A 27,489-nucleotide genomic window follows, 5' to 3' on the forward strand; every position below is an offset into this window, starting at 1 on the left:
GGTTTGTGTTCAAATTCTTATCATGTTATGTCTAATAATAATACGCCAATCTAATTGTCATAAACTTGTTAATGAAGAAAAAAATCCAACAAGAGATAAAAATGAGATTAAAGAGAAGCACTTCTCGGTTTTCCTTATTACACTAAGATAATTTGTTTATTGTTTATGGTAAAACTAAACATTGTATGTTGCTTTTATTTATACATCTCTAATGAAATAGAATAAAACTTTATGGTATACAGGCCTGTCATGAAGTGCTTGATTGTGTTTAAGCAGAGTGTATTTTATAGAACAGCAACTGGCTATGCTATTCGGTGTATAGAACAGAACAGTTCTGTTCTGTTCAGATGGTGAATGCATTTTCCACCATTAACAATTGTTCCAATGCCCTTCACCTTGTAATTTTGTTTCAGAAATTTATCACCTAAGGCCCTTTGCCACTGTGAGCTGCCATTTTTAGCTACTGTTTCCATACTTTTGTATCCTAAGTGTATACATCTAATAATTTTTTGTGGAGAGAACATGATGGTACCCACTTGCTATCCATTCATCATATAAACCAGAACACGTACATTTCTGGCTAGAATATGTATGACTGACTACTTAAACAGTTATTTTCAAACTATCGATATACAGTTAGCCAATAAATTTAGTACCAGAATGAAAATATAATAGTTTGATTGTCAAACACATCATTTCGAGCATGTATCGTTTCGAGCAAGAAATGAGCCGAGCAAAGAGAAGGCGAGATTCGATATATAGAAAGAATGCGAGATGCAACGCAACCAAAAAAAAGGGAATGGGAGGAAAGTAAGAAAAGAGAAGGAAATAGATATAAAACAAGAAATTATTGAAGAAAATTGAAATGTTGATGAAACTAAGTAGTTGTATGATGACCACATTAAGAATGAAACTCAGAACTGTCAGCTTCCTTACACCAAAGAAACCCCAAAGTGAATTAACGCAGAAAGCCTTATAGGTAAAAAGCATCTCTTGCAGAGAAATCAAGAGCTAGGCCTGGTGCAGAGAAGATAAGTAACTGGCACAATAAACATTTATAAAAACCTTGGCCACTCTTAACAGAAAAGATACTGTAGAGCCCGAACCACAGGGAGGCCAGGGGGCTATGGCTTCCCTATTTTTTTGCTAAATAAAACACTAAAATCAGCTTGAATTATTTGATAGAGAAACTTTTAGATTACAACAAATACATTAAAGCAAAGTATATAAATCAAACAGAAGAATTGAAATGTTTGCCACAGTTGGGGCTAGAGGGGGTAAAAGGAAACTCTTTTAACATTTGTGACCCCTCCAGTTTAGGATTAGTGGCACGGGCCCTGAGGTGAGGCACCACTTACAAAAAAACTTTCATAATGTTCTTATGTTTTCACCGACCTCATTTTGAGGCCAATTTTTCTTCTTATTGGGATATAACAAAGTTTTCTCCCAGTTGTTTGATGACTAAATAGTTTTTAAGACTAAAAATATATTCAGAAACCAAAAATATGCATCTTGTTTTAAATTTAAACCTAACTTCTTGTTTTGAAAAATAATTCTTCAGCTCCCTTTATCAATATAAGCTTTGTAGGTTTTTGCATAATTTTTACCTTTATTTGCAAAATTTAGAAGTTCAGCCAAAAATACGTTATCGAGGGAAACCATTAGGACTGTGCGATTTTGATCCGTAAAAACATTTGTTTTGAACATTAAAAGAAAAATTACATATCTGTTGTGTGTAATCACATCTCGAGTCTAATGATAAAATTCCAACGTACCTTCGATTTATATCTAGATTAGAAATAGCTGCATAGTTAAATTGCAATGCGTTTAGCGATTAAATGTTTTTGTTTGCTTTAATCAAAATCGCTAACGTAATCAAAACAGATGTTGGGGATAGATCGGATTAAACTTGATCGGAATATAATCGCGAAATAGCTTGTAAGTAAACGATGCTGTACATTGCAATAGCTATAATGTTATTTGAATTTAATAAACAGATTTGCAATATTCGCTTGAAAACCTTTGCGAATGATGTTGTATTCAGCATTCAGTATTGCATGGAAAGAAAATGGCCTAACTACATAAATACGGAATTAGCCTCAACGACAGTACTCACAATACCACAGCGACACGATAAGACAGCGACATCCACCTCCAGACATTTTGATTACGCGGAATGGGTAACCAGATATCTCTTTAGGCCGTCTGTGTAATCTTTATAAAAATAAAACTGGGATATTGTGGACAGCGCGCACTAATTGATCCTGGCCGCCATGGAAATGTATACAAAAGGGTTTCTTCTACGTCATTAGGCCCTAGGCCTCTATGTTATTGTTTCATGTTCCCAGGGGTAAAATGGAATGAAAAGGGTTTGGAAAGTTTTTCATTAATTTGGAAGTCTTTTATCTTTTCTAAACTACTTTTCCAACCAACATGGCCGTCACTACGATGAGCTGTAGAGGTTGTGAGAAAATTTATTGGTGCTTTGTCGAAAAATGTTCAAATTCGTCTGCAAATATAGAATGGCCCACTCACCCTGTCGGCAAATGGGGTCTGAGCAGCCCCCCCCATTTAGCTCAAAAGCTAGCTATGGCCCTACCTACCATAAGACTTAGAATATTAGGGCCAGATTTCAGGGGCAAATTGAGTCACCCTTCCCCCTCTTCCTCTGGCAACAATGTTTGTTTTCCAGCCTTGAAGTAAAAATTACCAGCCCCCCTACGAATAAGCACATCCTTATATTGAAAGGCGTGATTGTCGAAACGTATGGTGCAAGTGATGTATTTATTGTAAAACATAAAAGTTAGGAAATCTGACTATGCGCCTATTTTCAAAATTTATCTTTCAATGTACCATAAAAGCTCTATCAAGCCCCCTCTCTATTAAGTCCCCCCTAACAAGCAAAAACTTTAAATGAGCCCCTCCTCTCTTCTAAGCCCCCTCCCCCTCTTTAGCCTTTGATGGTGAACATAGAAAACATGCACATCTAGTGGATCTCTTGACGGGTGTGATGATGATAAGATCGTGTGCATTATAGCATCAAATACGGCCTACGTAAAAACTAATTTGTGCAACTTAGTAGTCAGTCGAAATTTGTTTTGAAGATGTCCAAGGTTTATCAATATATCCCGGTGACGTTGATTAAGATAAGGACCATATAATTGATTAATTAAACTTTAAACATTAATTAAACATTAAAATTGTTGAGAACATTGGCCAAGAACATTTTTAAAACATTTCTTGCTTCAAATTCCTTGCGATTCGAGAGTCAAATTAGGCAAGCCATAACCAATTGTTTCTTTGCTGTCAATCCTTGGATTGTTTACAGCACTAGGAGAGCCCTTCCATCCATTCAAAAGGATTGCGTCCCTACCAAACAAAAAAGTTCCGTCATTTATGAATTTACGTGCCAGTGTGATTCTGGCTACGTAGGGCGCACAACCCAAAGATTGGGGGATAGGATAAAACAGCATGTTCCTTCCAACATACGAAACAAAACTGCCCCTCAGAGAGAACAGCCTCCTCGATCTTGTAGGTCTAGAAACACTGTTAAAACAAGTGATTCTGCCATTGGTCAACATCTTTTAGACAACCCAGATTGTGCTAAACTCTATAATGACGACATGTTTCGGATAATTGGCAGAGCCCGGTCGTCCTTCCATCTAGCAGTTTTGGAGTCAATCTACATAAAAACGAAAAAGCCGCCATTGTGTAGACAAAAGGAGTTCGTTTTCTCTCTTGGACTCCATTGGTAATTTTTCTTTAGGCTCGCGGCACTGATTGGTCAACTATACCGGTCTTGTGCTTGCGTTTTTCTGATTGGCCTATTTCGATCCACAACTGGGTATATATTTTTCAAACGTGTTTTTTTCGGAACCTATTCTGACGTTTTATGCTCTGAGGAGTGTCAGACGAAAAAGCTTTAAGTATGTTGTAAAATGTTTGCTTTTTTCAAAGCCATTTTCAAATTTCTAATAAGCCCCTCTATCTAATAAGCCCCCCTCTCATTCAAGCAATTTCTCTAGAATTGAAAAGATTAAGGACCCCCTCTCATTCAAGCAATTTTCTCTAAAATTTAAAAGATTAAGTACTGTAAGCTCCCCCCCCCCCCCCCCACGGGCTTAATAGAGCTTTTACAGTATATATTTAAATATATAACATATCTACAAATATAATATACCTTTCAAAGAGGTTTATCATATCTCTATAAGCGTCCGTCATCAGAAGAATTGGTTTAAGGTATGGCAAATAGATGATTTCTATTCGCATTCATTTTTATTTCACTGTATGATCTGAATTCTTTTTCATTCTCCACTTTGGAGTTTTCAAGACGACAAGTTTTTTAGTTTCACTAATTAGTTCTCTTTATTCGTTATGAAAATTTCTTTGAATAAATATTATATTATTCTATTTTCAGTTATTTTTTGCAAAAATTGATAAAAATTCTATTTTGCAAGTTTTTCGTATCCTTTAAGGCAGCTTGTAAAAACTTGTATCTTATTTAAAGTTGTATATTGATTATTTTATATGAATATTTTAAGATTAAATGCTGTTATTGCTTCGTATTTAGGTCTTTTTACGTCCATTCAACGGTCGTTTTTAAGGCTCTGAGAAGATGTGCGTATCGAGCAGTGTCCGGGTAAACAAGCAGGAGCGGTAAAATAGACGATCTCGCAATAATTGCTGAGATTTGGCTTGGCTCTAGATTTATACGAACCAAGGCAAACATATCTTTTAGCAAACTTCAAGTGTTTTACTGCTCCTATCTCAGCCCATATCTGATTTCGAATATTTAGAGAAACCTTTTCGTATTTTTCAAGATTTTAAAGGCAGTCTGTCCCCTTCGTGATGCTCAGGGAAATTACGCTATTGTGGTTCTTCATTCTGGTTATTTATTTGTGCATTGAATCAACGATGCACGAGTATCGCGGCCATGAAAAGAGATTCCGAGAACAATGGGGGACATACTGCCTTTAAGATCCAAATTCCAAAAATATACTTTTTGAAGTCCTAGTCAAAATGACACAAAAGTGCAGTCAAAGACAAAAGGAACAAAATAAAATCATTTTTAATTGTATAAAGACTTATTAAAAATCTACATACAAGACAGCGTGTTCAAGGATTATCAAAATATTATCAAAAATTTCCTTCGCGTCAAAAGTCTGCGAAGTCATATTGCTCAGTGGACGAAGAGTTTATTTATAAAAGTTTATTCAGAGGACTATTATAAAACGCAATTAAAAATTATAGAAAATGTTTGCTTTAACTAAAAATGGCGCTTCTACAATATAAAAATATGACTTTACTGCCTGAACTGTTACAAAAGCGCGGTTTCCCGCGGGATAAGCTTATTGAACGTTTGCCAGCCAGGAAATGATTTGAATTACCGTGACCAACCGCGGGACAAGCTAAGGTATGTCAATTTGTGGAATAAAAATATGATACTAGAAATCTGGAATGCTTTAAAAAGGAATGCTTTCATGGTTTTGTATTCAAATACATACCAACGCGGTTATCTGCAGAACAAGCTTACTGGGAACGTTTGCCGCAGAATACTGCGACTTACCGCGGGACAGTCATGGCGTAAAAAATATTACACTTGAATTCTTGAATAAGTAAGTTGTCCAAAGATTTATCTCGAATTGTTTTAAGCTAATTGATATATGAATTTTATATTTGAACACTTGTGTTTTTGTCAACAAAGAAATTTGATAAAAAATTGCAATAAGAAAGGGTGAAGAGTAAAAACAGAAATATTGAGGTCACAATCAGATTGGCTAATTTGAAGAATGGTCAAGGATACAACAAGAGCTAAACGAGGGGGGAAAGTCCAAAACGTTGGAGAGTTGCAAGGAATATCATTAAAAATTAAAGCTAAAAATATTTGGAATGGAGCTGGAGCATGTTGGCCTAAGTCAATGGAGCTGTCTGTCAAGACTTTAAGGGGTGGATATATTTAGCATCTTGTAAAGTTTGCGATCATTTGAATTCAAAACAGTGGGAGCCTTAAGTAGAACTTCGCTGGAGTATCTGTAAAAATTTTGAAAAGCCGGTGATTTTCTGAACTCTAGAAATAGGCCTAAAGACAATGTGAAACAGGTCTAAAGGTATCTAGACTGTTTATAGTTAACGCACTTTGGAATCCAAAACACAGAGAACTGTTAGCGTATTTTTCAATTTCACTGGCGTATTTTTCAAATTCAAGACTTATCAATGCTGGCAATTTTCTGGACTCTAGAAACAGGCTTAAAGACAGGTCTTTAGGCCTGTTCAGCATGTAAAACAGGTCTGATGCTATTTAGCAATGCATGCAAATAAACAAGCTATGAAATTCAAAACACAGGGCGCTATTAGCATAATTTCACTGGGGCAGTTTTCAAATTTTAGGCCTACTTACTCTGGTACTTTGTTGGACTCTAAAAATAGGCCTAAACAGGGTGTGAGAATACTATATTTGGAGATTCTTTTGTTACGCACGAAAACTGATAAATAAAACAGACAGGGGTTATATTTACTTTGGATGCGAGCTGCGTTTTTTCTTACCACTTACTTCGATATCAAATCCCCTAATGGCTCTTTCAGTCTCTTTACTGACATTGCTTGTATGAGCTTCTCTCTTGTTGAGATTCTTCGACAGCTTTTCCAGTTCGTCCTCCACATCATCTGATGGTTTTGCTGATCTCTTCATTAATGAGTTGTAATGCTTGATCAGCTTCGCCAGCAATTCTTTGCGTTGCTCGTCTTTTCTTTTCAACTTTGTTGTCGTCTCAACAGCGACGTCTTCTTTCACAATCTCATCCGATTTACTCTCTCCACTATGGCCTGTCAAAAATTTAAGCTCGAGTTCAATAGAGTACCGAAGTGTGACGTCACAAAAAATCTATTTTTAGAATTTCTCAAATTTGGCCCCATAATCTGAAAGAACGGCATAAAATACCTCTCAATGTGCAAAATTAGCTAGATACGTTCCAAATTGGGCAAGATATGGCCAACAGAAGATTTGAAGTTTGCTAACGGATTACTGTTATTCTGGCCTGGTTCATAAAGTTATGAACCAAGATCAAATAACAGAGGTTTGATGGGGCAAGAGCCTGTGCTTGAGTGGCCATATCTCAGCCAATTCGTAGTGCCTTTAACTGATTTTGCATATTTAGAGGTATTTCATGATGCTCTTTTAGCTTCTGGGATCAAAATTCAGAAATTCTAAAAATAGATATTTATGACGTCATCACTTCGGTACTCTATAATAGCCTCATTGTACAATTTACGTTCGACAAATTAAAAAATATTTGCACACATATAGATAAAAGTTTCAGCAAGCAAATAATAGTGTAAATGATTTTGAAAAAAGCAAACATTTTATAACATATTGGTTAATATTTCCAGGTTCTGTACTGCAAAAAAACTGTTCCAATAATAGTGTTTTAAATCCGTGAAACTAATTTAAGTACAAATTTAAAAGTCTGCTATAAACACGATGTTTGGAGCTTGTATTCAAGTCGGACTGATTTTCGGTTCCCATTGAAACTTCTTACCTTATATAAGTCAAAAATCGTAGCCGGGATAACATTGACTTTCACCCAGTCGGACTGATTTTCGGTTCCCGTTGGAACTTCCTATCTTATGTAAGTCAAAAGTCGTACCTTGCTAACCCTGACTTTCACCAAGTCGGGCTGATTTTCAGTTCCTACTAGATTTTCCTATCTTAAATACGTCAAAAGTCGTACCCTGGGTATCTCGGACTTTCAGCAAGTCGCACTGATTTTCGGTATCCGTTGGAACTTCCTATCTTATGTAAGTCAAAAGTCGTACCTTGCTAACTCTGACTTTCACAAAGTCGGACTGATTTTCAGTTCCTACTAGATTTTCCTATCTTAGATACGTCAAAAGTCGTCCCTGGGTATCTCGGACTTGCACCAAGTCGCACTGACTTTCGATTCTCATTGCTTTCTTACAAGCAAAAGTCGTCCACCCGATACGTTGGACATTCGCTAAGTTTGGTGATGTCTCCCATGAATGTCTCATTTAACTGGATTGAACCGCTTATTCAAAATCCAAAATTAGATTTTCATGACGTCATCACTAGTAACCCGATCATAAAAGTATTTTTTGCTCTTTTTTAACTAAAAATGATTTACCAAACTCACTCGATTTTGGTTTGTATTTCCTCAGCAACTGTTTGGCATCGTCTAAAAGCGAGTCAAGTGATACATCATTTTCTTTATCACTTTCTGGTTTTGGATGACCTTTGACCTCTGGCTCTTTGACATCTGAAGCAGCAGAACTTTCTTTATCAGCGATCATCTTCTTAATGGCGTTCAAAGACAAATCTCCAACATTTAAATGGCTGACCTTGGCCTTTGTTGTAATCTCTTTTATAAGATTGTCCAATTTAGAAACGAGGCCAGATTCTGCACCTATGGTAAAAACAAATAAAAAGGTTTACTGCAAGCATTAAAGGTCTTTTGGAAAACCAATAAAAACAAAGTGTGTCCTTTGCCATGACCTTCCGCGTGACCGTTTGACAGAAACATTGATTGATTGATAGACTGATAGATTTTATATCACAGTGAGACAAATGAGTTAAACTTGAGAGAAAACGGAACGTCTTTTAAGTCCTCTGTATTCACGTCAACTAAGAGACTACACATAAAATCTCACCTTTGGCCTTTGATCTTTTAACATCATTCTTCCCGACCCCAGAGTCAGTAATTATTGTCTCTTCGCTAACAACAGCATTCCCAGTGCTTTCATCCTTCGCTTCCTCTTTATTTACAAAATCCTTCAACTTTTTGTACAAGCTGGCAAGCTCATCGTCTGAATCCTCCGCAGAATCCTTTTTGTCGTCCTTCTCAGCTTCCTTCTTTCCCCAATGGACCCATCCGTCCTGTTCCCTCTTTCTCTTGTTGCGAACTTCCTTAAGCAAATTTTTCACCAAAACTTCCAGGTCTGAAACTTCTTTTGTCTGAGTATCAAGAGGCAGGGCGGGTGGTGATACTTGCTTTCTTTCTAAGAAATGAAAAATCGGTCTTTTTAGAGCAGTGTCACTGACCAGGAAGGTCTATGGGGGGAATACCCCATCCCTACCACGCAACAGGAGTACAAATCTCAAGGAGGGTACTCGTATATAGTTAGGATAGATATGCCCAGGTTACTTTTAGTAAACATCAGCAAAAAGTGTGTTATGTATTGGACACAGGGGTAAAAAGGTAAAAAGGAATAAGCAAGCATGCGAGCACGTTAGATACACATTAAAATTACAGATCTTGTTGTTATTCGAAGAGAGTATTTCTTTCCATATTACTACAACTCACAGAGTTTATAAAAAGTTACTTTTTTGTCGGTAAATTGCTCAATTACTTTTAGGGGTCAGGAAAATTGGATATATTTCTTTGAACCTGAATATGAGAAAATTGTAAAAATTGATAATATGTGATTTTCAAACGAAACATGTTGAGAAAAATTATCTATTTGGGTTAATTTTATGCTAGAAATTATTTTTTGGGTAGGTGATTTGTGCCCCTACCTTAGCACCCCTATCCTAAAAATATATGAGTACCCACTAAAGTAGATACTAGTTACTTAGTTAATACTAATTAAAATACGTTTTACAGCAATATTTATCATAATTTATACTATGAAAAATGTGGAAAGGACAGAAAGAAGAAAAATGAAAAAAAAGAAGGAAAAGATAGAAAATGAAAGAGGGAAGATCTTCACTAGAAAAGATGTAAAAAAGAAAGAAGCTAGCATTTAAAGAAGGTGAAGAAAGAATTCTTGAAATTAGACAGTTTAAAAGACGAAAGAAATAATTTTAATACGAAGAAGAAAGTTTTAATTATTCAAGAAAGCATAATTTTTGCTAAGATGAGAAAACAACAAATGTAAAAATTGATCGACAAACCTTGAGTTTTGCTTTCATCAGCTTTGTTTAATAATTCTCTTATCATTGATTTTAATTCACCAACTTTATCACTGCGTGTGACTTTTACATGTTGCTTGCCCGATAGTTTTTCATCAATAAAACCTGCCAATCCTTTGGAGAATTCGTCATCTCGTTTCATTAACTGTAAAGGAACATGACGTTATTAAAAAAGAGGTCATAAGAAAATGACGTGATCAGAACATGACACTGTAAGAATATGACGTAAAGAGAACATGACGATAAAAGAATAGGACGTAATTATAACATCAAGTTACAAGAATATGACGTAATGAGAACATGACACTGTAAGAATATGACGTAAAGAGAACATGAAGATATAAGAATAGGACGTAATTATGACATCAAGTTACAAGAATATGACGTAATTATGACATCAAGTTACAAGAATATGACGTAATTAGAACATGACACTGTAAGAATATGACATAAAGAGAACATGACGATATAAGAATAGGACGTAAAGAGAACATGTATGACGTAATTAGAACAAGACGTCATAAGAATATGACATAAAGAGAACATGACGTTATAAGAATATGACGTAAAGAGAACATGACGTTATAAGAATATGACGTAAAGAGAACATGTATGACGTAATTAGAACAAGACGTCATAAGAATATGACGTAAAGAGAACATGATTATATAAGAATATGACGTAAAGAGAACATGTATGACGTAATTAAACATGACGTCATAACAATATGACGTAAAGAGAACATGATTATATAAGAATATGACGTAAAGAGACCATGACGTAATAAGGGCATCGTGCATTCAAAATATGATGTTATTAAAGTAGGACTAAAGGTAAACCAGTTCAGAAACTGTATAATTGTGAATTGAGCAGTGAAGAGCCATTTTTGATGGATTCGTTAAACATTCATTATAATTATTAAGTAACTCCATCACACCCTTACAAACTCTCGAAATAACCCTGGAAAAGCCCCTGCTAACCCCTCCTTCAGGGCCACGGAAATGTCCCGCTTCCATAACTGACTTCCTAATTGAGCAGAGAGTACATAGCCAAAACCAAGATCGACAGGAAACAGTTAAATGTCCTAAATTATGCATCTTGCTCATCGTGACCTTAATTGATTCTATCAGATAACAGAATAGGAATTAGGCAGAAGGGGAACTCCTGCCTATCAAGTGAAGCATGAAAAAACAAGCGCATGCGTTAACTTATACGAGGCTTAGCATGTATCTGTCGGGGAAATTTTAAAAAATAATGAAAGTCGACAACTTTATTTGAGACGAAATGCTCCATGATAGTGAACAAATTCAATTATGTATCATAATTCGTATATATCTGATTAATGAATGACAATTTGTCATGGCTAAGTTCATCTAATGTAATCGAGGTTAAAGGGGCATTAAGGAATTCTATTGTTGACTCGGGATTCAAAAACAACAAAGGAGCCGACGAGAGTTACCCTTCTGCCTATTTCCTATTCTGTGACCAGGTTGCTTGACATTGTTTGATTTGATGTGACCTCGCCTCTAGCGCGGTTCACTTGCCTCTTCAGCTTCGAGAACTTCCCCCTGGACAAAAATCCTAATTGTCTACCGTAATCAAAACTTCAAAGCAACTTAAATTCTAAATCTTTAATAAAAAAAGTTGACATCGCATGCTATCATTGAATAATATTTAGGTGGATTAAATATATAAGCTTTTGACGCCCCCAGAGGGCAAAGAATCGGTGCGAAAGTAATTAAAATTCAAAAAAGGAGTGACTAATTCCCATGATGAATCTGTTCTTATCAAAACATGAAAAATGCAGACAATGGCCTAAATCTCATGAGGTCCTTTCTTCGTGCAAAACAAAATAAATTTCAGCTTTCTTTACTTGGTTTATAAACAAAAAGTTAAATTAGGGACTTAAAATATTAAGTTTTCTAAAGACGAAAGTTAATACGAAAATCTAGCACAATGTAACAAAGAATATCAGCGAGAGAAAAGCAAAATATGAAATAACATGGTATTTAATGTCAGGCATATTTTCCATGCATTTAAAATTAACCACAAAATAGACCACAAAAAGATAAATAATACGAAAAGAAATAGATTTAATATTGTCATGTTAAAACTAGCAGTTAAAAAAATTCCCAAAACAAGAATTTCAATAGCGGGCTTAGGAACAAATTTGAGTTGGGAAAGTGAATTGAAGTATTGATAGCGTAATGTGTGGGTTCCAAGAATCATACACACCTACTTTGCCAGTATTTCAGTATTTCAGAGGCACACAGAGATATTTTCTCAGTAGAGTACTGAGAGGGAGACAAGGTGGAGCGAACATCCCTTCCCTCTAATGGCAAAAAATATCTTTGAAAAAAGGCGTTTTCTGGCGTTCAAAAGGGTGAGGGCCCCCAATTTGCCATAATTCAACTAGCCTTGGAAAATCCTAGCACCTTGGCTTCGCTACTGCTTGGGCCCAAGCCATTTGGCAGGATGTTTGTGATCTGTCTACACAGGCATTTAGGCCTACTTACCAAGGTTTATGGAAGTTCAGAGTGTATTATTGCTTCCAATCACTAAACCATTTGTCGAATAATAGACAGCAGATCATATTTGCCTATCAAATTTAGTGGTTAACCTCCATTAATTTCAAAATAAGGACATTAATTAAGTTCGTTGGCAGAGTTAGTTGTATATCATGTCTGAGTAAATTAAAGTAAATGAATTCCCTGACAAAACAACGATAAAAAAGGCAGCTAAGCTATATCAAAAGAATCGGATAAAAACAACCATGAGAGAGTCAGTTGTTTACAGACAGTTTCATGCGAGTAATTAGCCAAAAAGATAAGACTAGAAATATATGAAATAGGCAAGCGGCACTGATTCAGCAACCTCGACCGAACATTTTCTAATTTTGTTTTGATCATGGAATTGGGCCTACTCATGTTGTTAAGATTCACGTAGGCTGCAGCGATGAAACTTCAATAAAAAAATTCTGCGAATTCAGTAACAAAGATTGAGAATTTACACTGAATTTACATAGGACTCCATTGGTAACATTTTCTATAGGCAAGCGCAATCTGATTGGGCAAACTCAACAGTCATGTGCTTGCGTTTCTGCTTGGCCTATTTCGATCAACAATTAGATAAGGTATATGTTTCCTAGCGTAGAGTTTTCGATCTATGTTCTGACGTTTTATACTCTGAAGAGTGTCAGACGAAAAGCTTTAGTTTACTCAAATCTTTGCTTTTTTCAAAGCCATTTTCAAGTTTTGTTTATAAAAACAACAACGTTTCTTTAAACAAAAAGTTTTCTGACGTTTTGTTTAAAACGTCAGAAAACTTTTCACCTTAGGACTCCATTGGTAACATTCTCAATAGACAAGCGGCACTGATTGGTCAACCTCAACAGTCATGTGCTCGTGTTTCTGATTGGCCTATTTCGATCCACAACTGGGTATATATATTTCCTAGCTTAGAGTTTTCGGTCTATATTCTGACGTTTTAAACTCTGAAGAGTGACAGACAAAAAGCCTTAGAAAACATGTTTCAAAATGTTTGTTTTTTAAAGGCATTTTTTGAAATATAAGACCGAGATCCATAAAACATTTTGTTGTAATAAAGTTACAAATGTGTGGCAACTAATATTGCAGCTCTAACATGTGTGATGCGGTGGGCTAGCAGTGGTTTGAAGGCAGCCATTATTTGAAAAAGTGAAAGCGACACGCCTTCAAATGGTGTATACCTAAAACCACGGACACCTCACAAAACGGACAACTACAAACAACGGACAGATGACATTGTCAAAGAATATTTTATCTAAGAAGTAAAGGAACCACTTTGACGAAGACATCCAAAAAAATTGACAGCTCTAAACAGACGTAGCCACACATCCAAACAAACGGACAAATCCAAAGTAACGGGCGAATGTCCAATAATTTCTTGTCTACAAAGCAAGCCTTGTAAAGAAACTCTAACCAAGCGCACTCCGAACTTGAAAAGCTCAAAACGTGAAACAGCAGCTTAAAAGATCGAAGAAACCGTTGTCAGACTTTCAACTTAAAAGATCAAAGAAGTTGAGAGAAATCTGATGGGGTAAGAAAATCTTCTGGATTCCATTTAGAAGCTGGCAAAAAAGATATCAAAATCAGGCCCATTATTATCACGAATTTTCAGCTAACAATAAAATGCGCTTTTGTTATTTTAGCATCGTCAGAACGAAAAATTAATCTTGTTACACTCAGATTGTGCAGCCATAAAATAATTAACGAGATTTCCATCAAGCGCGTGCTTCGTTGATTAAGCAAACCAAAGATTTCTCTGGCATTGATTGTTCTCAACGACACCAACGCAGATTATCAAAAGTTTGAAGTTCGGAGATATTTCAAACATGCTTTGAGTGCCAGCGCCATTATCGAGATTGTCCTACGCACCCAGTAAGTTGCACTACATGTTTACATTGGACCCCAGTGGTATGCTGCGTGGTCACTGGTTCCCATGGTAACTAGGAATTTGACGTCAAGATGAGAAAACAAGATGGTGGGTCTTAACGGTCGCAGCCCAATAATGGCCGCAAAGAAAGAATTGGAAATAAAAAATTGCGGCAAAGAAAGAATTTGTAAGAGTCCGTGAGTTGCAGATGCACTTAAAATGCTAGACTAAACACAAAACACGACCCTAGGAACAACCAAACATTGGTTCTGAAATGGGATTTTACTTTGTGAAACAAATTTCTAAATGAAACTTATTTCATTATTTAGTTGTTTTTTAATGAAGGTTGAAGGGATTTACTTCTGTAACAATAAATTCAAATGAATAAAAAAACCAAACGAATCTTTCAAAAACACATGGAATTTGTGCTTAAAAGTAATTTCATTGAAGTGTGTTTTTCAAACAACAATTAACAGCAAAGTTCTGGCTGCGATGAGAAAATGTACATAGGTTGCAAAACACATTTGATGGAAACAAACTCACTGATGACCTGTCGTTTAGTCGACAGAAAACGAGTGGCGCCCGACAAAGTTTCCTTCCCTTGTTTGTCACCGTGCGACGGGGGTCATCACTCAAAGTAAGCCATACACAAGTCGCCTGGGGTGGTGATTCATTTATGGCGTAGGATCCTGAAAAATTCAAGGCAATTCCGAGCATTTTTTCACATATAAAGAAGAAAAGGCATTGGCAATCGAGGCAGGAAATAACGAGATCACATTCTGTGGCTCAAAGATTTGTTGTGAATTTCTGTTTGTTTGGGAACTTGAAAATTCTTCATCAGGAAATTGTCATGCTAGCTGTTGGTAAACAAAACGGAATGGATGAACAATCTCCAACGTAGACATTTTTATCTCGAGTTTTAAGAGTAGCACAGAGAGGTGTTTTGAAGCAGGTTCTTGGGGTATAAACAGAAGAGTTTAGAAGGAACAAAACTTATCTTACAGAAGGAACAAAAAGGCAACTAGAGAGGGACCACCGTGTGTCTCTTTCAGTTCTGCAGTGATTGTACCACATTTTTTGTCGCACTTCACTCGAATTTAGCTTCATTCAATTTTACAGCAAATGTGGCAACGCCCTTTGGCCGTTGCTACAGGGGTGTTGAGGGGGAAGGGGGAGACACCACTCCCCTTTGGTAAAATTTTCAGTGTAAAAACGGGGAGTTTTGTCCATTTTGGGGTGCTTTGTCGGCAAACATTAAAATATGTCGGCAAAAGGGTGGCTCGCCCACCATGTAGGTTGGCAAATGGTATCCGAGCACCCCCCCCCCCTCCCACCTTGAGCATAAAAGCTAGCGACGGCCCTGGCCAGGCCACGGTCCCTCTTTCAGTGACTTTCTCTACCTCGTTTACACAATTGAGCTGACTTTTTGCAACAAACCTGCAATGACTGTAAGCAAAGATTGGAATATTGAAAATTTACGCAATTCGTTACCTTTGCAGCCTCATCCGGCGAGACAACAATATGCAGTGCCATCGTTTCTACAAAAAGAAAGGGAGGAATTGTTACAAAATAAGTTTTTCCACACATACACAAATACCTAATTACCTCTAATAAATACACGCTCCATGCCTCTAATTAATGCCAAAAGCACCATTACACGGATAGTTCTAATGCTTCCGTGTGACTGTGTAAGAGTAGAATCAGTGGTGGACACCTGGGGGAGCGAGGGGGCGGCGAGGGGGCGGCGAGGGGGCGGCGAGGGGGCGGTGATGTCATCTTATCAAAACAATAGGCTTGCCCCCAATATTTGACCAAGTTTCCGCACCCGGGCAGAATCTGTTCTATACTTTCTACCCTTGCGAATTTCTTTAAAAAACTAAAGAGCCATGACTTTTAAAGGGGATTCTGACAGACAAGAAAGGAAATGACCGAACCATCTAATGACTTGGTTCTGCCACTCAGTAGATGCCTGTGCCAAGGCCGATATACAGCTTTTTGTTTTAGGGGGGGGGCAGCCCAGATAAATAGTTGTAACAACAGCCATATTTACAAAATAAAAGTATTTTACTTTCGCAATTAAAGGCCAAACCCCCCCCCCCCCCCCTCGGTTCTTGCCTGTTCAAACTTAGCTCAAAGTTACATTTTGCTTATTGTCAGTCGAGAATTTCGTACCCTCACCTACTCAAAATATCCGTTAATTTATGTCCCTGGCTCTGTTTATTGAGCGAAACTCACAGTGCAATGAATAGAGCAAGATTTGGTTGAATTAACAACCCTCAAACTGAGTAGTGGCGAGGATTGTGGTTTGTGGTGACGAAAATACATAATAACTTCCATTTGAGTAACTATTTTAACGGCTTTTTGGTGCACTAAGGCCTGATGGACTGGCAAAATTTTTTATTTGTCTTCGGCAAATTTGACGTATAAAGAGGATAATCAGTTTCAGACACAGAGCGTTTCAAAACACTGCTAAACTCAAACAAGAAGGAAATTGAATTTCTAGGCCCTGTCAGATCCACGTCTGTCGTAATTTGCCTCCATATAATCTGTTTCCGAGCTATCTTAAATAAAGAACATATTGTATTTCATATTATATTGTCACTCGCTTTGTCAATATCGATATAGGAGCGAAAATCGCGTATTTATTCAGTTAATTGTAAGTCGTTTGTTTTGATGATGAATGTCTTTTGAAAACCAAAACCTGAAGCGAAAATTTTGAGTCATACTAAACCTCTACGTCTGATAGTCGTCATTAAAACGTCAGAACATGGATCGGAAATTCTACGCTAGTAATTAAATGTACCCAGTTGTGGATCGAAAATGGCCAATCAGAAACGCGAGCACGTGACTGTTGAGTTTGCCCAATCAGTACCACTTGCCTATTGAAAATTTATGATTGATAATAACGGGTTTTCAAATGTCTTTGTGATCAAAGGACGTCAGCTGTGAATTCAGAGCTTTTTTCTGATAAAAACGTAGACAAGAGTCCTTGTCTTCAACAATAGAACGTCCTGGTCAGGAGGGGCAATAACCCCCCTCCTATCTCTCCAAGGCGCTGATTATCAAATGTCTCTGTTTTATCTTGTTTGGGCGTGAAACGTGTGGACCAGGTTAAAGGCAATCTGTCACGACTTTGATTGGTTATAAGAACAAAGGAATTTTTTATTGTTTCCAGTCCCCCTTTAATTTATCGCATTGTAAAAAATATGGCGGAGCGCTGGAATCGTGTTTAGGCTATTGTTCCAGCTATTGTTCTCGTTAACCAATCCACAACGAGACAGATTGCCTTTAATACTGTTTCTGATTTCACTAACTAGGAGAAAAAGAGCGACCATGACAGCTGGGTCCTTTCCCTAGGGCAGTATCAAGATTTTTGCGGCTTGGCTGTCCAGAAGTCACAGCTCTAGGACTCTACCTTAAAGGCAGTACGTCACGCCGTTCATTGGGTTAACGAAACAAAGAACAAAATTTCCATTTTAGTGAATACGGTCCAAAATTCCATTTTAATTAGCAACAAAGGACACTTCTTACTCGCCATAGAGTACCGAAGTGTGACGTCATCAAAAATATATTTTTAGAATTTCTTAAATTTGGCCACATAATCTGAAAGAACAGCTTAAAAACTCCCCTCAATATACAAAATTAGTTAGATATGTTCAAAATTGGACGAGCTATGACCAATGAAAGATTTCAAGTTTGCTAACGGATTACTGTTATTCTGGCCTGGTTCATAAAGTTATGAGCCAAGACGAAATTACAGAGGTTTGATGGGGCAAGAGCCTGTGCTCAAGTGGCCATATCTCAACCAATTCGTAGTGCCTTTAACTGATTTTGCATATTTAGAGGTATTTCATGATGCTCTTTCAGATTCTGGGATCAAAATTCAGAAATTCTAAAAATATATTTTAATGACGTCATCACTTCGGTACTCTATTGATCAGTTGTACTAATTTGCCACGCTTCTCTAATTTTGGGGACCCTCAAAATTCAGCAATTGCCAATGAGCAGCGCAACACACTGCCTTTAAACTGGCCATTAAATTAACCCTAACCCCTTCAAAATAAACGCCTCCCGTTTTAACAGCTTATTCACATCAGACCAGCAGCCTATTTTATCATAATATCCCCATAAATATTCTTCGTATAATTGACAATTGCTTTCTTTTCACCGGCTGGGTTATACATGGAACATGTATTGGCTGTAACAAGCCTTGGTTTGAATTTAGTACAACTGAACCACAGGCGTATAGAAGAGGTTTCCCTAACTTCAGGGAAGAACAGAATTTTCAACCAGAGCTGCAAGCCTTTTACAGTATCGTGCATCAGCCATGCAGCCTAGTTTTACTTGTGTCTGTGGCCACAGAATTAGAATTCTTATTCTGTACTGTGGCGCTGTGCCGTGGCAAACTCTTTTCCGAGACCAAACTCTTTTCCGAGACCAAATTGATGTTAAAATTTTATGCAAAATATGTTCCTTTGTACAATTTCTTTCTCTTTTTCTAGAAATTGACTGTGATAACATTCTGTACATTGGGCTTGTATTCTCGACACAAATTTAAAAATCCTTTTAGAATTGTGGAGAAAGGGGTGATTGCTCTGATATAAGCCTCATTACTGCATAAACTTGGAAAATTTACACCAACTTTTGAATGAATCTTTTAACTAAAGAAAACAGAATCCTGGCTTTGACATATCATCGCTGATCCCATTTGTAACATGAGACAAGTGTGTTTGAAAAGAAATATGAGTGAAATTCCACCACAAGACTTTGTGAATGAAAACGCAAAAAGTTTGGTTTTTAGAATAAATTTTTTGATACTGTGACAAAGAAGCCGAGAAATAATTGGAAGACGAAACTTTGATCCTGATTAATCCGTTGGTTGTCTCTCGAGGTGATGGAACTTACTTTGTGGCAAAATATTTGTCTCTCTCGCGTGGATCATTAACGGTAGACGGGGGGGGGCGGATGTCACAGTAAAATTAAATAAATTGGGCTTTAGAAGATAAATGTGTAATGAAAACTGAACCAAAAATGGAAACGGGCACAGTTAATGGATACAGCCAAATAACGGACAATTCTTAACACCCGAGGACCCAAAAACGGACAATTCTAATCAAGGAAAACCTGAAAACAGTAGGCAGATCCTAACAACAGACCTTTTAAACTGACAACTCAAAACAGCGGACACTTTGGACACCAATTCAAACGGACAACTTCCAACAAAGGATGACTCCAAATAACGGACACACCTTTCCTGACAACGGACGCTTGGACACGCAGCACAGCTTCATTACCAAACAGAGGATATCTAGCCGATATTCAAGCCAATGTGACCCTAGCGTGCAAAAAGAGTTTGCCTAAAAGTTCTTCCCTGGGGTCAAACACTTGTACAAGTAAAGATACGGACATATATTTTTAACCGACAGCATCTTTCAGTTCTCGGGAGTTTTCATTATAAAACGGGAGTTTATATTATCATTGCTACATTCATCCAAAGAGTAATTAATTCCTACGCGGGGACCCCTCAGTTATGCTAAACGAAACCCAAATCTCAGGAACAACATTTCGGGCTTTTGGTGCATCAGCCCTTGCCTTGCCTAAGCAATGACGCAATTCATGGTCGGTGTTTGATGCCAGGGAAAAAATGCCTTAGTATTTTACCCTGCCAATCAGACTGATATATTTGTCACACAGTAGGGACTGCCCCCCCCCCCCCCAGTTCTCATCAGAATCGATTTTGTATTTCGTCTAAATTTGATGAGAAAATGTTGGGGGGGGGGTAATATTTTAACAACGTACTTTTTGTGATGTAATCCTATGATTTTCAAACTGCCAATTTTCAAGCAAAAGTTAGTCATAGGCGTTCCCTTCGGATAAAATTGGCGTTCCCTGTTGATAAAAGGGCGTTTTCTGGTGGTTAAAATGGCGTGGCATAAATGTTTTTGGTTTGTCCTCCCCCCAGAGCTTAGTGGCTGGCGCCGCCATTGCTGTCACACAATCGAATGTTTGGGTGAGAAGAAGTAAGGCCGGAGAATGCAGGAGCAAGTATGCAACGGGATAAGGCAGAAGGAGAAACTTGTACAAGGGGACAGGGATGGGAGGGGGGAAAGCATACAACATGGCGTGACTCGTGCAGCATGACTGTGCTAAAACAAATATGCTATGGCAAGGTCTCGTAGAAAACACCACAAGGTAATTGCGAATAGCTGAAGTGATTTGATATTGACAGCCTACTAAGGATATACGTGAGGGACAACCCGAAGAAGGGGAATCTGCGCACATTTCCCGCGGGTATTAACTCGAATTAAGCGATTAATTCCCATTTAAGCATGATTTTATTGCTTTTTCTTTGAGCAATATAATTGAAAGGACCCAAAAAGATACGAAAAAAGGGCCACCCACACAAGAAGCCTCTCGCTTCGTTTTCTGTTAGAAAGAAAAAAGATTTAAAATAAAAGGCCATTTTGGAATTGCCTAGCAACAATGCAAAGAGTGGAGGCGTTTGACAGGGAGCCTCATTTTCGAATTCTTTTTTATTCATGGGAGGCGTGGATGTATGTGAGTTGTAACCATAGAGATGTGGTTGTAACTGTAATTGATTTAAAAGCACGGGGGTCCAGTTTGAATTTCATAAAAAGGGGGTCAAAGCATCTCGTGGAGAGCTCGTGGAATAGGAAATATCGCCTTTCGTTCAGATTTCATAGCTTCGAGTTTAATACCAGGCAAAAGAATAACTCTAAGCCCTCAATAAACTCTAGTAACAAGGGGTGTAGAAAATTGACTATAAGGCAATCCCCATTTTATATGAAAAATCACCCCTAAAAATGTTTGATTGGCAAATTTTCTTGACGAAAATGAGATCCCTTGTAACAGCAAAAGACTAAAAGTCACGGCTGGAGAAAATCGGGCGTTCTTGGGGATGTTCAAAATTATAATCTTTGCTGTTACAAGCAAATAAAACATTAAATATCATTACATTAAATAAAACCTTTTATACTCAAGAACTGGGGTTGTTAGTATATTAAGAAACTTTCAATATGGTGGAGAAATATCAAGAAACTTGTTTGCGTTGAAGAAAAGTAAATTTTCTTGAATGCTATAAAAGTTGAAAAGTTCTTTCTTTGATAACTTGATCGGTTCTGGCAGCATATCTTTATTCACATCCACCTTCTTCCTCTCCCCAAAAAATTAGGAACCAACGAAATTCTGTGTATTCAGTTCCTTGAAATACAAAAGGCTTCCTGAGTTTTTGAAAAAAAACTCGTAAATTTTGAAATGCGCATGAAACTTCCGGCAGAGATATTTGATTTTGATATGAGTAATATGTTTCGAGCAATCTCCACACATTGAGATTCATGAGTAAGCAGTTTCAATTGACGATTCTAAAATAAACATGCCTGCAAAATATGTGCTAGGAATGTCGGGGCTAGACGTGTTTGAACAAGACTGCCTCTGGCTTGCCTCCATTAATGCGAGCCTTTGCGTTACCATGACAACAAAATCTTTATAATACGTATCGTATTATAGCGGACATATTTCTATAACCGGGCCCAAGTTTCAATTCCCGGTACAAAGTTGACGTTATCAATTTCTTATCTCGTTATCTTAAGATATTTTTCAAAAATGGCTTCCAGTTTTTAAATCATCATGCTGAAATTAGTCTTTCGTAAAAAACTTTATGTTGTTTGAACTTTTCAGCTCCGAGATATAGCGTTTTGAATATTTATATATTTGAACAATCTTTTGGTGGCACAAAACTTGTAAATGGCTTTGAAAAAAGCAAACATTTAGTAAACTAAAGCTTTTCGTCTGACACTCTTCAGAGTTTAAAACGTCAGAACATAGATCGAAAACTCTACGCTAAGAAATATATATACCCAGTTGTGGATCGAAATAGGCCAATCAGAAACACGAGCACATGACTGTGAAGGTTGACCAATTAGTTTACTAAGTGTTTGCTTTTTTCAAAGCCATTTATATATCTCTTAAAACTTCCTCACCGGAATTTGCTGCTGCAGTGAAATTTTACAAGTGAAATTTGCAGGAAAATTTAAATTTTGAAATCTGCCTAATTCACGGCCTGGTTGTCTAAAGTAAGTTAAATTTTTTGACACAGACTTATCTGGACAAACATGAAGATTCCAATGCTATGAACTATTTTCGGCTAATTTGAAGAGAAAAAATTGACAAACCTAACACGGAACTATGAATGCCTGGATTTCAAACGAAATGACAGTAACCAGGAAATATTTGAAAACATTCCCATCAGAGTCATCACATTAAAGAAATTTTGTCTTGGTAATGAAACCAAATTCAATTACCTTCTATTACTCAAACGGAAACAGATTCTTTTCTCTAATGGCAATAGAAGATGTCATCTATTGAGCAAAATCTGCTCAGGGCATTCTCGTGGTAATGTAACATGATTCCCAAATGAAGAATTTTAGAAAAGGAATTTGGTGTGAGAGATTAGCTAAATTTTTGGAATATTTTTGGAGATAGGCAGAAAGGGAAAGAAATTTCCAAAATGCTGGTTGTGTAATATGAAATGACATAGCTGAAAAACTTTTTCACCTTCTCCAGTATAAAGTTGGTGAATTTAAATTTCTCAAACCATAGTGAATTATAAAAATTGTCTTCTAATTTGCAAGATGAACAACCAACATAAAACTTGACCTTATCGAATGGAAAACAAATACATAGTACTAATTCTGAAGTTTTTAATTTCGAAAATCTTTGATCATTTGATTAGAGTTTACTTTTCCCAATAGTATGATGTAATTTCTCGCATGTTAGGACATAACCCAGTTACATTAATCCCAAATACATAAGCAAGGGAGCACATCTCAATTCTGGGAATTAAAGTTTTTATATCAACTTTTTCTAAGAATTTGAGACGTACATTCCTACAAATTATGTATATAAGGAAACGTTTTTTATGTTCTCGTTGTTTAGATATACCATATAAGTTAGTTAGTTAACTTTTAACAGTTTTTTTTAAACCCAATATTTAGCAGTTTTACCAAAAATCTTTGTAAAATATTACATCTATAAGCTAACTGATAAACAGAACATTGTAACATATTTCAACTCAATATCATGTGAATTTTTCTTTCAACGGACTCTAAAACAGAAACAATATAATAAAGAGCTGAAAATACAACAAACTTATAAAATTTGGCATAAAGTAAATTCAGCTAAGTATTTCTTATATCTAAAAATCAACAATCTTTTCAATAAAGGATTATAAAAAATCAATTTTAAGAACTTTTGATTTGAATCCAGTTACCAGAACATCATGAAATATTTCTAAATGTCCAAATTAGTTAAAGAGCTTGTTAATGTTACGGAATGAGTCTTCCAATGAGGGTCAAAGTATTTAGTCATATAACTAAACATCGGGTCATTTTTTTCTTTGCAAGGAGGCAGACAAACTAATTTCTTTATACCAAAGGCTCTTGCCACAAAGCAGAAACCAGACCTCAAAGGAAACTGCTCAAAGTAAATCTACCAAAAGACACTTATCTGCCCATTAATGGAAATAGTTGAGGTTTTTTGCTTGATGTTGAAACAGTTATAATGCTATTAAAATTCTGCTTGCATTTAGCAATCTAAATGCATCTATGTAATGATTCGCTTTCTGTGATAAGCACCAATCCTAGTGTACTAGTTTTTTCATTCCTTATACTGGAACACAAATGTAAACAGCTACTTAATATGAAAAAGAACTGGAGGAAAGAAAAATGGTTGAGGAAAGAGACATAAAATATATATAATGTTTCTTTAACAAGTTAGAAAAGTTGCTTGACACACTTTAGGGGCCAAAATGTTGAATGGCTACGCAAATATTTTCCAAATTTCATAGAGACACACTGTTCCCATAGTTTTTTTGGTATATAATATTGAGAAAAAAACCTTTGGTATAGAATATTGCAAAAAAATCAAACGTTGTTAACAAATTTTAATCCAGGTGCAAAAAAATGCATTTGCAAACAACAAACAGCAATTAATAAAAACCTGGTAAAACAGTTTTTTCATTCTTTTATGGAAATCATGAAACTTCTGTTTTGAAGTACCTTGTTGACAGAAAACTGATTTTATTAATGTTTTGATATCAATGTCAAAATTTTTTTAAATGATGACAAATTTTTCAGTCTTTATTCAATGCAAAGCTTTAGATTCAAATCCTTGAGACAGAGCATGAAAAAGTCTTGATGAGTTTCTTTCTTCAAATTAACGCTTTGGTAACTCACAGAGAGATAATTATCTTATTAATAAATAAAACCTCATTTCCTTCTTTAAGGCTCTCAGAAAATTGTCTTTAAGAACATGTTAATCCATGGTAACAATCTAAAATCTAAAGGATATATATATATTTGTTTCTTAATTTTGTCGAGGCAACTTAAAACGTTGATAAGACAAGAATTTTCTGTTGAAAGGTTTCAGAGTGACACATGACAAATGTCACATATTATATGACAATATAAACGAATTTGTCAATGAACTAACAGATAAGACTCCAAGTAAATTTACTAGTTATGAAGTTTGAAATCATAAGAAAACAAAGCATTTAAATAAAATTAAAGTTTCTCGACCATTCAAACAACATTAAAGATTGCATTCCTTGTCTGGTATTTTGTTGGCAAACTTTTCAACTCACAAACTCGATTCTATTACCTTGAATGCTTCTTTCGATTAACTAATCAAAAAGCAAATATTTGAAAATATGCTGCTTTTGTTTATTATAAAGCGGTTTTCTCTTATTGTTTTGTTTGTTTTCATAAAATATTAGTATATCGCAAAACATCAAGGGAAAAACATAAATTGACATAGTAATAAAAACAATTTATTTAACATAATAAAACATTTAACATGGTTGTGTAAAACGTTTATTTGTTTCAAAGTTCGTAACTTTCTTTCCACGATTTAGATTACGATGGTAACTTGAAGATAAATTGGCGGAAAGATCTTATCGTTTTTGAAACTAAATCTGAATTCCTGGTTGCATTGTGTAAAATTCAAACAGATGTTTCCCTCATTCATAATGTTTCCTCTTTTATTCAAAAATTTCATTCAACTTTTCCTTAAGAATTCATAATTTCTCACACCGACTCGTCGTTAACCTCGATCTTTCTAGAAACAAATCATTAGGTACTATCAATTATTCATGAAAATATGTCAAATTTTCAAGAAAATGCTAATTGACCATTAATTATTAACTTCTTTTAGAAACTTTGTTAATTTTCTTCTCTAGAACAGTTTAAAGCTCCATGCTAATTCTTCGAGGTTTGACTCCCAATTTTAAACAAACCCACAAAGTACAACTCAAATTACTTCAGCAAACTTTACAAGCTTATTAAAATCACCAAAATCATTCTTAATTACTTTATCGTCCTACAAACTTTCCATTTTAAACATGTTTTCTCTAAAATTAAATGACATTTACCACCGAAGCCCATTTAAAACGATGGGCCTAAATATATCACGAGATTTTAAAGAGTATTTTAATGGTAAAAGTGCACTTCCTACTGTAGGATAACGAAGTTTAGGTAATTAATTAACAAAATATTTCGCAACTTACTTGATAAAAAGAATAAAAGTAGAAGTCCAGCTACTACTCTCTCCATCTTTAGTGTATCTGTGATGTTAATAGGCCTGTGATGTGTAAGTTACTTCCCGCGGTATTCACACGTTCACCCTTCAAGATCGCAATGAAGTTTTATCTGCAATTTCATGAAACTTCACCCAAAAGCAAATACAGATATTAAAACACAACGGGGGATGTAAGATCCTCTTTATGTCCTTTTGTTTCGCCATTGTTCTGGTAAAAGAGAGAGTGGGAACTGAACAGGGGGTATCATTCTCTAAAACCATGACGATGCCTGCGTAGGGGCCATGGGCTCTCACAATACACTCTCTTTTTTATAAGAACAATTTTATAAGAACACGAGCCTCAAAATTGGTCAAAAGTTAAGAACAAATTAAGAACAAGCTGAGGCTGAACTTCTGCAAAATGCAATTTTGAACAACGTTTTATCTCAAAATCGAGGATTTTTAGCGATGTGTGGGTGCTTTTTTGGTGAATATTCAAATTTGTCAGCAAATTAAGGCTGTTTCACTCACTTTGTTGGCAAATGAGACCTGAACACCTCTTTAGAGCGAAAAAGCTAGCAATAGCACTGCTTACACCCTCAGATTTTCGAAAAAAATAAAGAACAGTCAACCTGAACTTAAATTTACTGGTTCTTGTGAAAAAGAGAGTGTATGTTTGATTTTTGATTTGATTTGTTTCTGCCTAGCATCCGAAGGTAGTTTTAGGGCATTGAGAAGTTATGCTTATCGAGCAGTGTCCTGGTCCTTCCTCTTGATGTGACTACACCTCGTGATTCCTTTCCCTGGAATTACAGAGAGCTGGCGACTTTACTCACTCTGGGTGAAAGTTTGGTCATGCCAGGGACTCGAACCACGGACCCTTGGGTCTGTAGTCTGTGCCTCTAGCCACTGAGCCATCCTCGCACCCTATTTAATCACCTATTTAATCACTCTCCTTTTCTTTATAAGAACAAACTTTATAAGAGCACAGAGACACGATTTCCCGAAAAAAAAGAACAATTTTGGAACATGAAGATATTTCAGAGAGGATATTATAAGCTAGCTTGCTTCTGTAGGCTTGATTACAAGATTGCTGTCCCTTCTACTTATAATTAGGAGTCGCAGAAAGGGGGCAAGCGTTTGGGTGTACAGGTAGAATGGAAAGGGGATAGAGGATTGGGTGCCAACTGAAAGGGGTCATGAATTTGAGTCTTGAGAAAATATGAACTACTAAACAAAATACTGTTTTGTGGAACAAATGCATTGCTTTGTCGTTTTACAGAAAGAGTTTTCCACTTTCCTGAATTCTGTTGTTATCTGTGACAATTTTAGGGTCCTTTTTTGTAAGGGAAGATTTTTTGAGACTAGCAAAAATTTGTAAGCGTATAAAACGTTTGAAAAAAGGGTTATCATAAGGATCTTTTACCCTAGGGTGAAATAAGTGGATGATCCTTTAGGATTGGCAAGTAGCAAAGGAGGAAATTTCTCTAAGTTCGATAGAGACCATTCTCTAAAAAGTGAAACTGGATAAAAGAAACAAAGCTAATTTAACGTTAAAACAG

At 36.2% G+C, this 27,489-nt stretch overlaps 2 protein-coding genes across 5 annotated transcripts in view; both read right to left on the minus strand.

The window, feature by feature from the left end:
* LOC135690390 (uncharacterized) overlaps positions 1-2,303 on the minus strand; it is a 43,025-nt gene extending 40,722 nt beyond the window's left edge. For all 4 annotated transcript variants that reach the window (XM_089111288.1, XM_065207939.2, XM_065207938.2 and 1 more), the window contains exon 1: positions 2,117-2,303. The gene's annotated coding sequence lies outside the window, so the exon portion shown is untranslated. The remainder of the gene's footprint in view (positions 1-2,116) is intronic.
* Positions 2,304-5,051: 2,748 nt separating this feature from the next.
* LOC135690389 (uncharacterized) lies at positions 5,052-26,097 on the minus strand. Its single transcript, XM_065207937.2, has 6 exons — positions 25,917-26,097; positions 15,827-15,873; positions 9,905-10,067; positions 8,662-9,009; positions 8,148-8,417; positions 5,052-6,822 (listed from the first exon to the last, which is right to left on the minus strand). The coding sequence occupies exons 1-6, from the start codon at positions 25,960-25,962 to the stop codon at positions 6,512-6,514; spliced, it is 1,185 nt and encodes a 394-aa protein (XP_065064009.2). The 5' UTR covers positions 25,963-26,097; the 3' UTR covers positions 5,052-6,511.
* Positions 26,098-27,489: the final 1,392 nt, after the last annotated feature.

Source organism: Rhopilema esculentum, chromosome 1 (assembly GCF_057945365.1).
Source record: "Rhopilema esculentum isolate cy_ngs chromosome 1, ASM5794536v1, whole genome shotgun sequence".
Lineage (NCBI taxonomy): Eukaryota > Metazoa > Cnidaria > Scyphozoa > Rhizostomeae > Rhizostomatidae > Rhopilema > Rhopilema esculentum.

What these genes read in the sequence shown, in the direction of transcription:
- LOC135690389 (XM_065207937.2), bottom strand. Translation starts at nt 25,962, where the DNA reads ATGGAGAGAGTAGTAGCTGGACTTCTACTTTTATTCTTTTTATCAA. An exon ending in CGCCGGATGAGGCTGCAAAG is followed by an intron (nt 10,068 to 15,826) that starts GTAACGAATTGC and finishes GTTCCTTTACAG; the next exon opens with TTAATGAAACGAGATGACGA. An exon ending in TAAAAGATCAAAGGCCAAAG is followed by an intron (nt 8,418 to 8,661) that starts GTGAGATTTTAT and finishes TTTTTACCATAG; the next exon opens with GTGCAGAATCTGGCCTCGTT.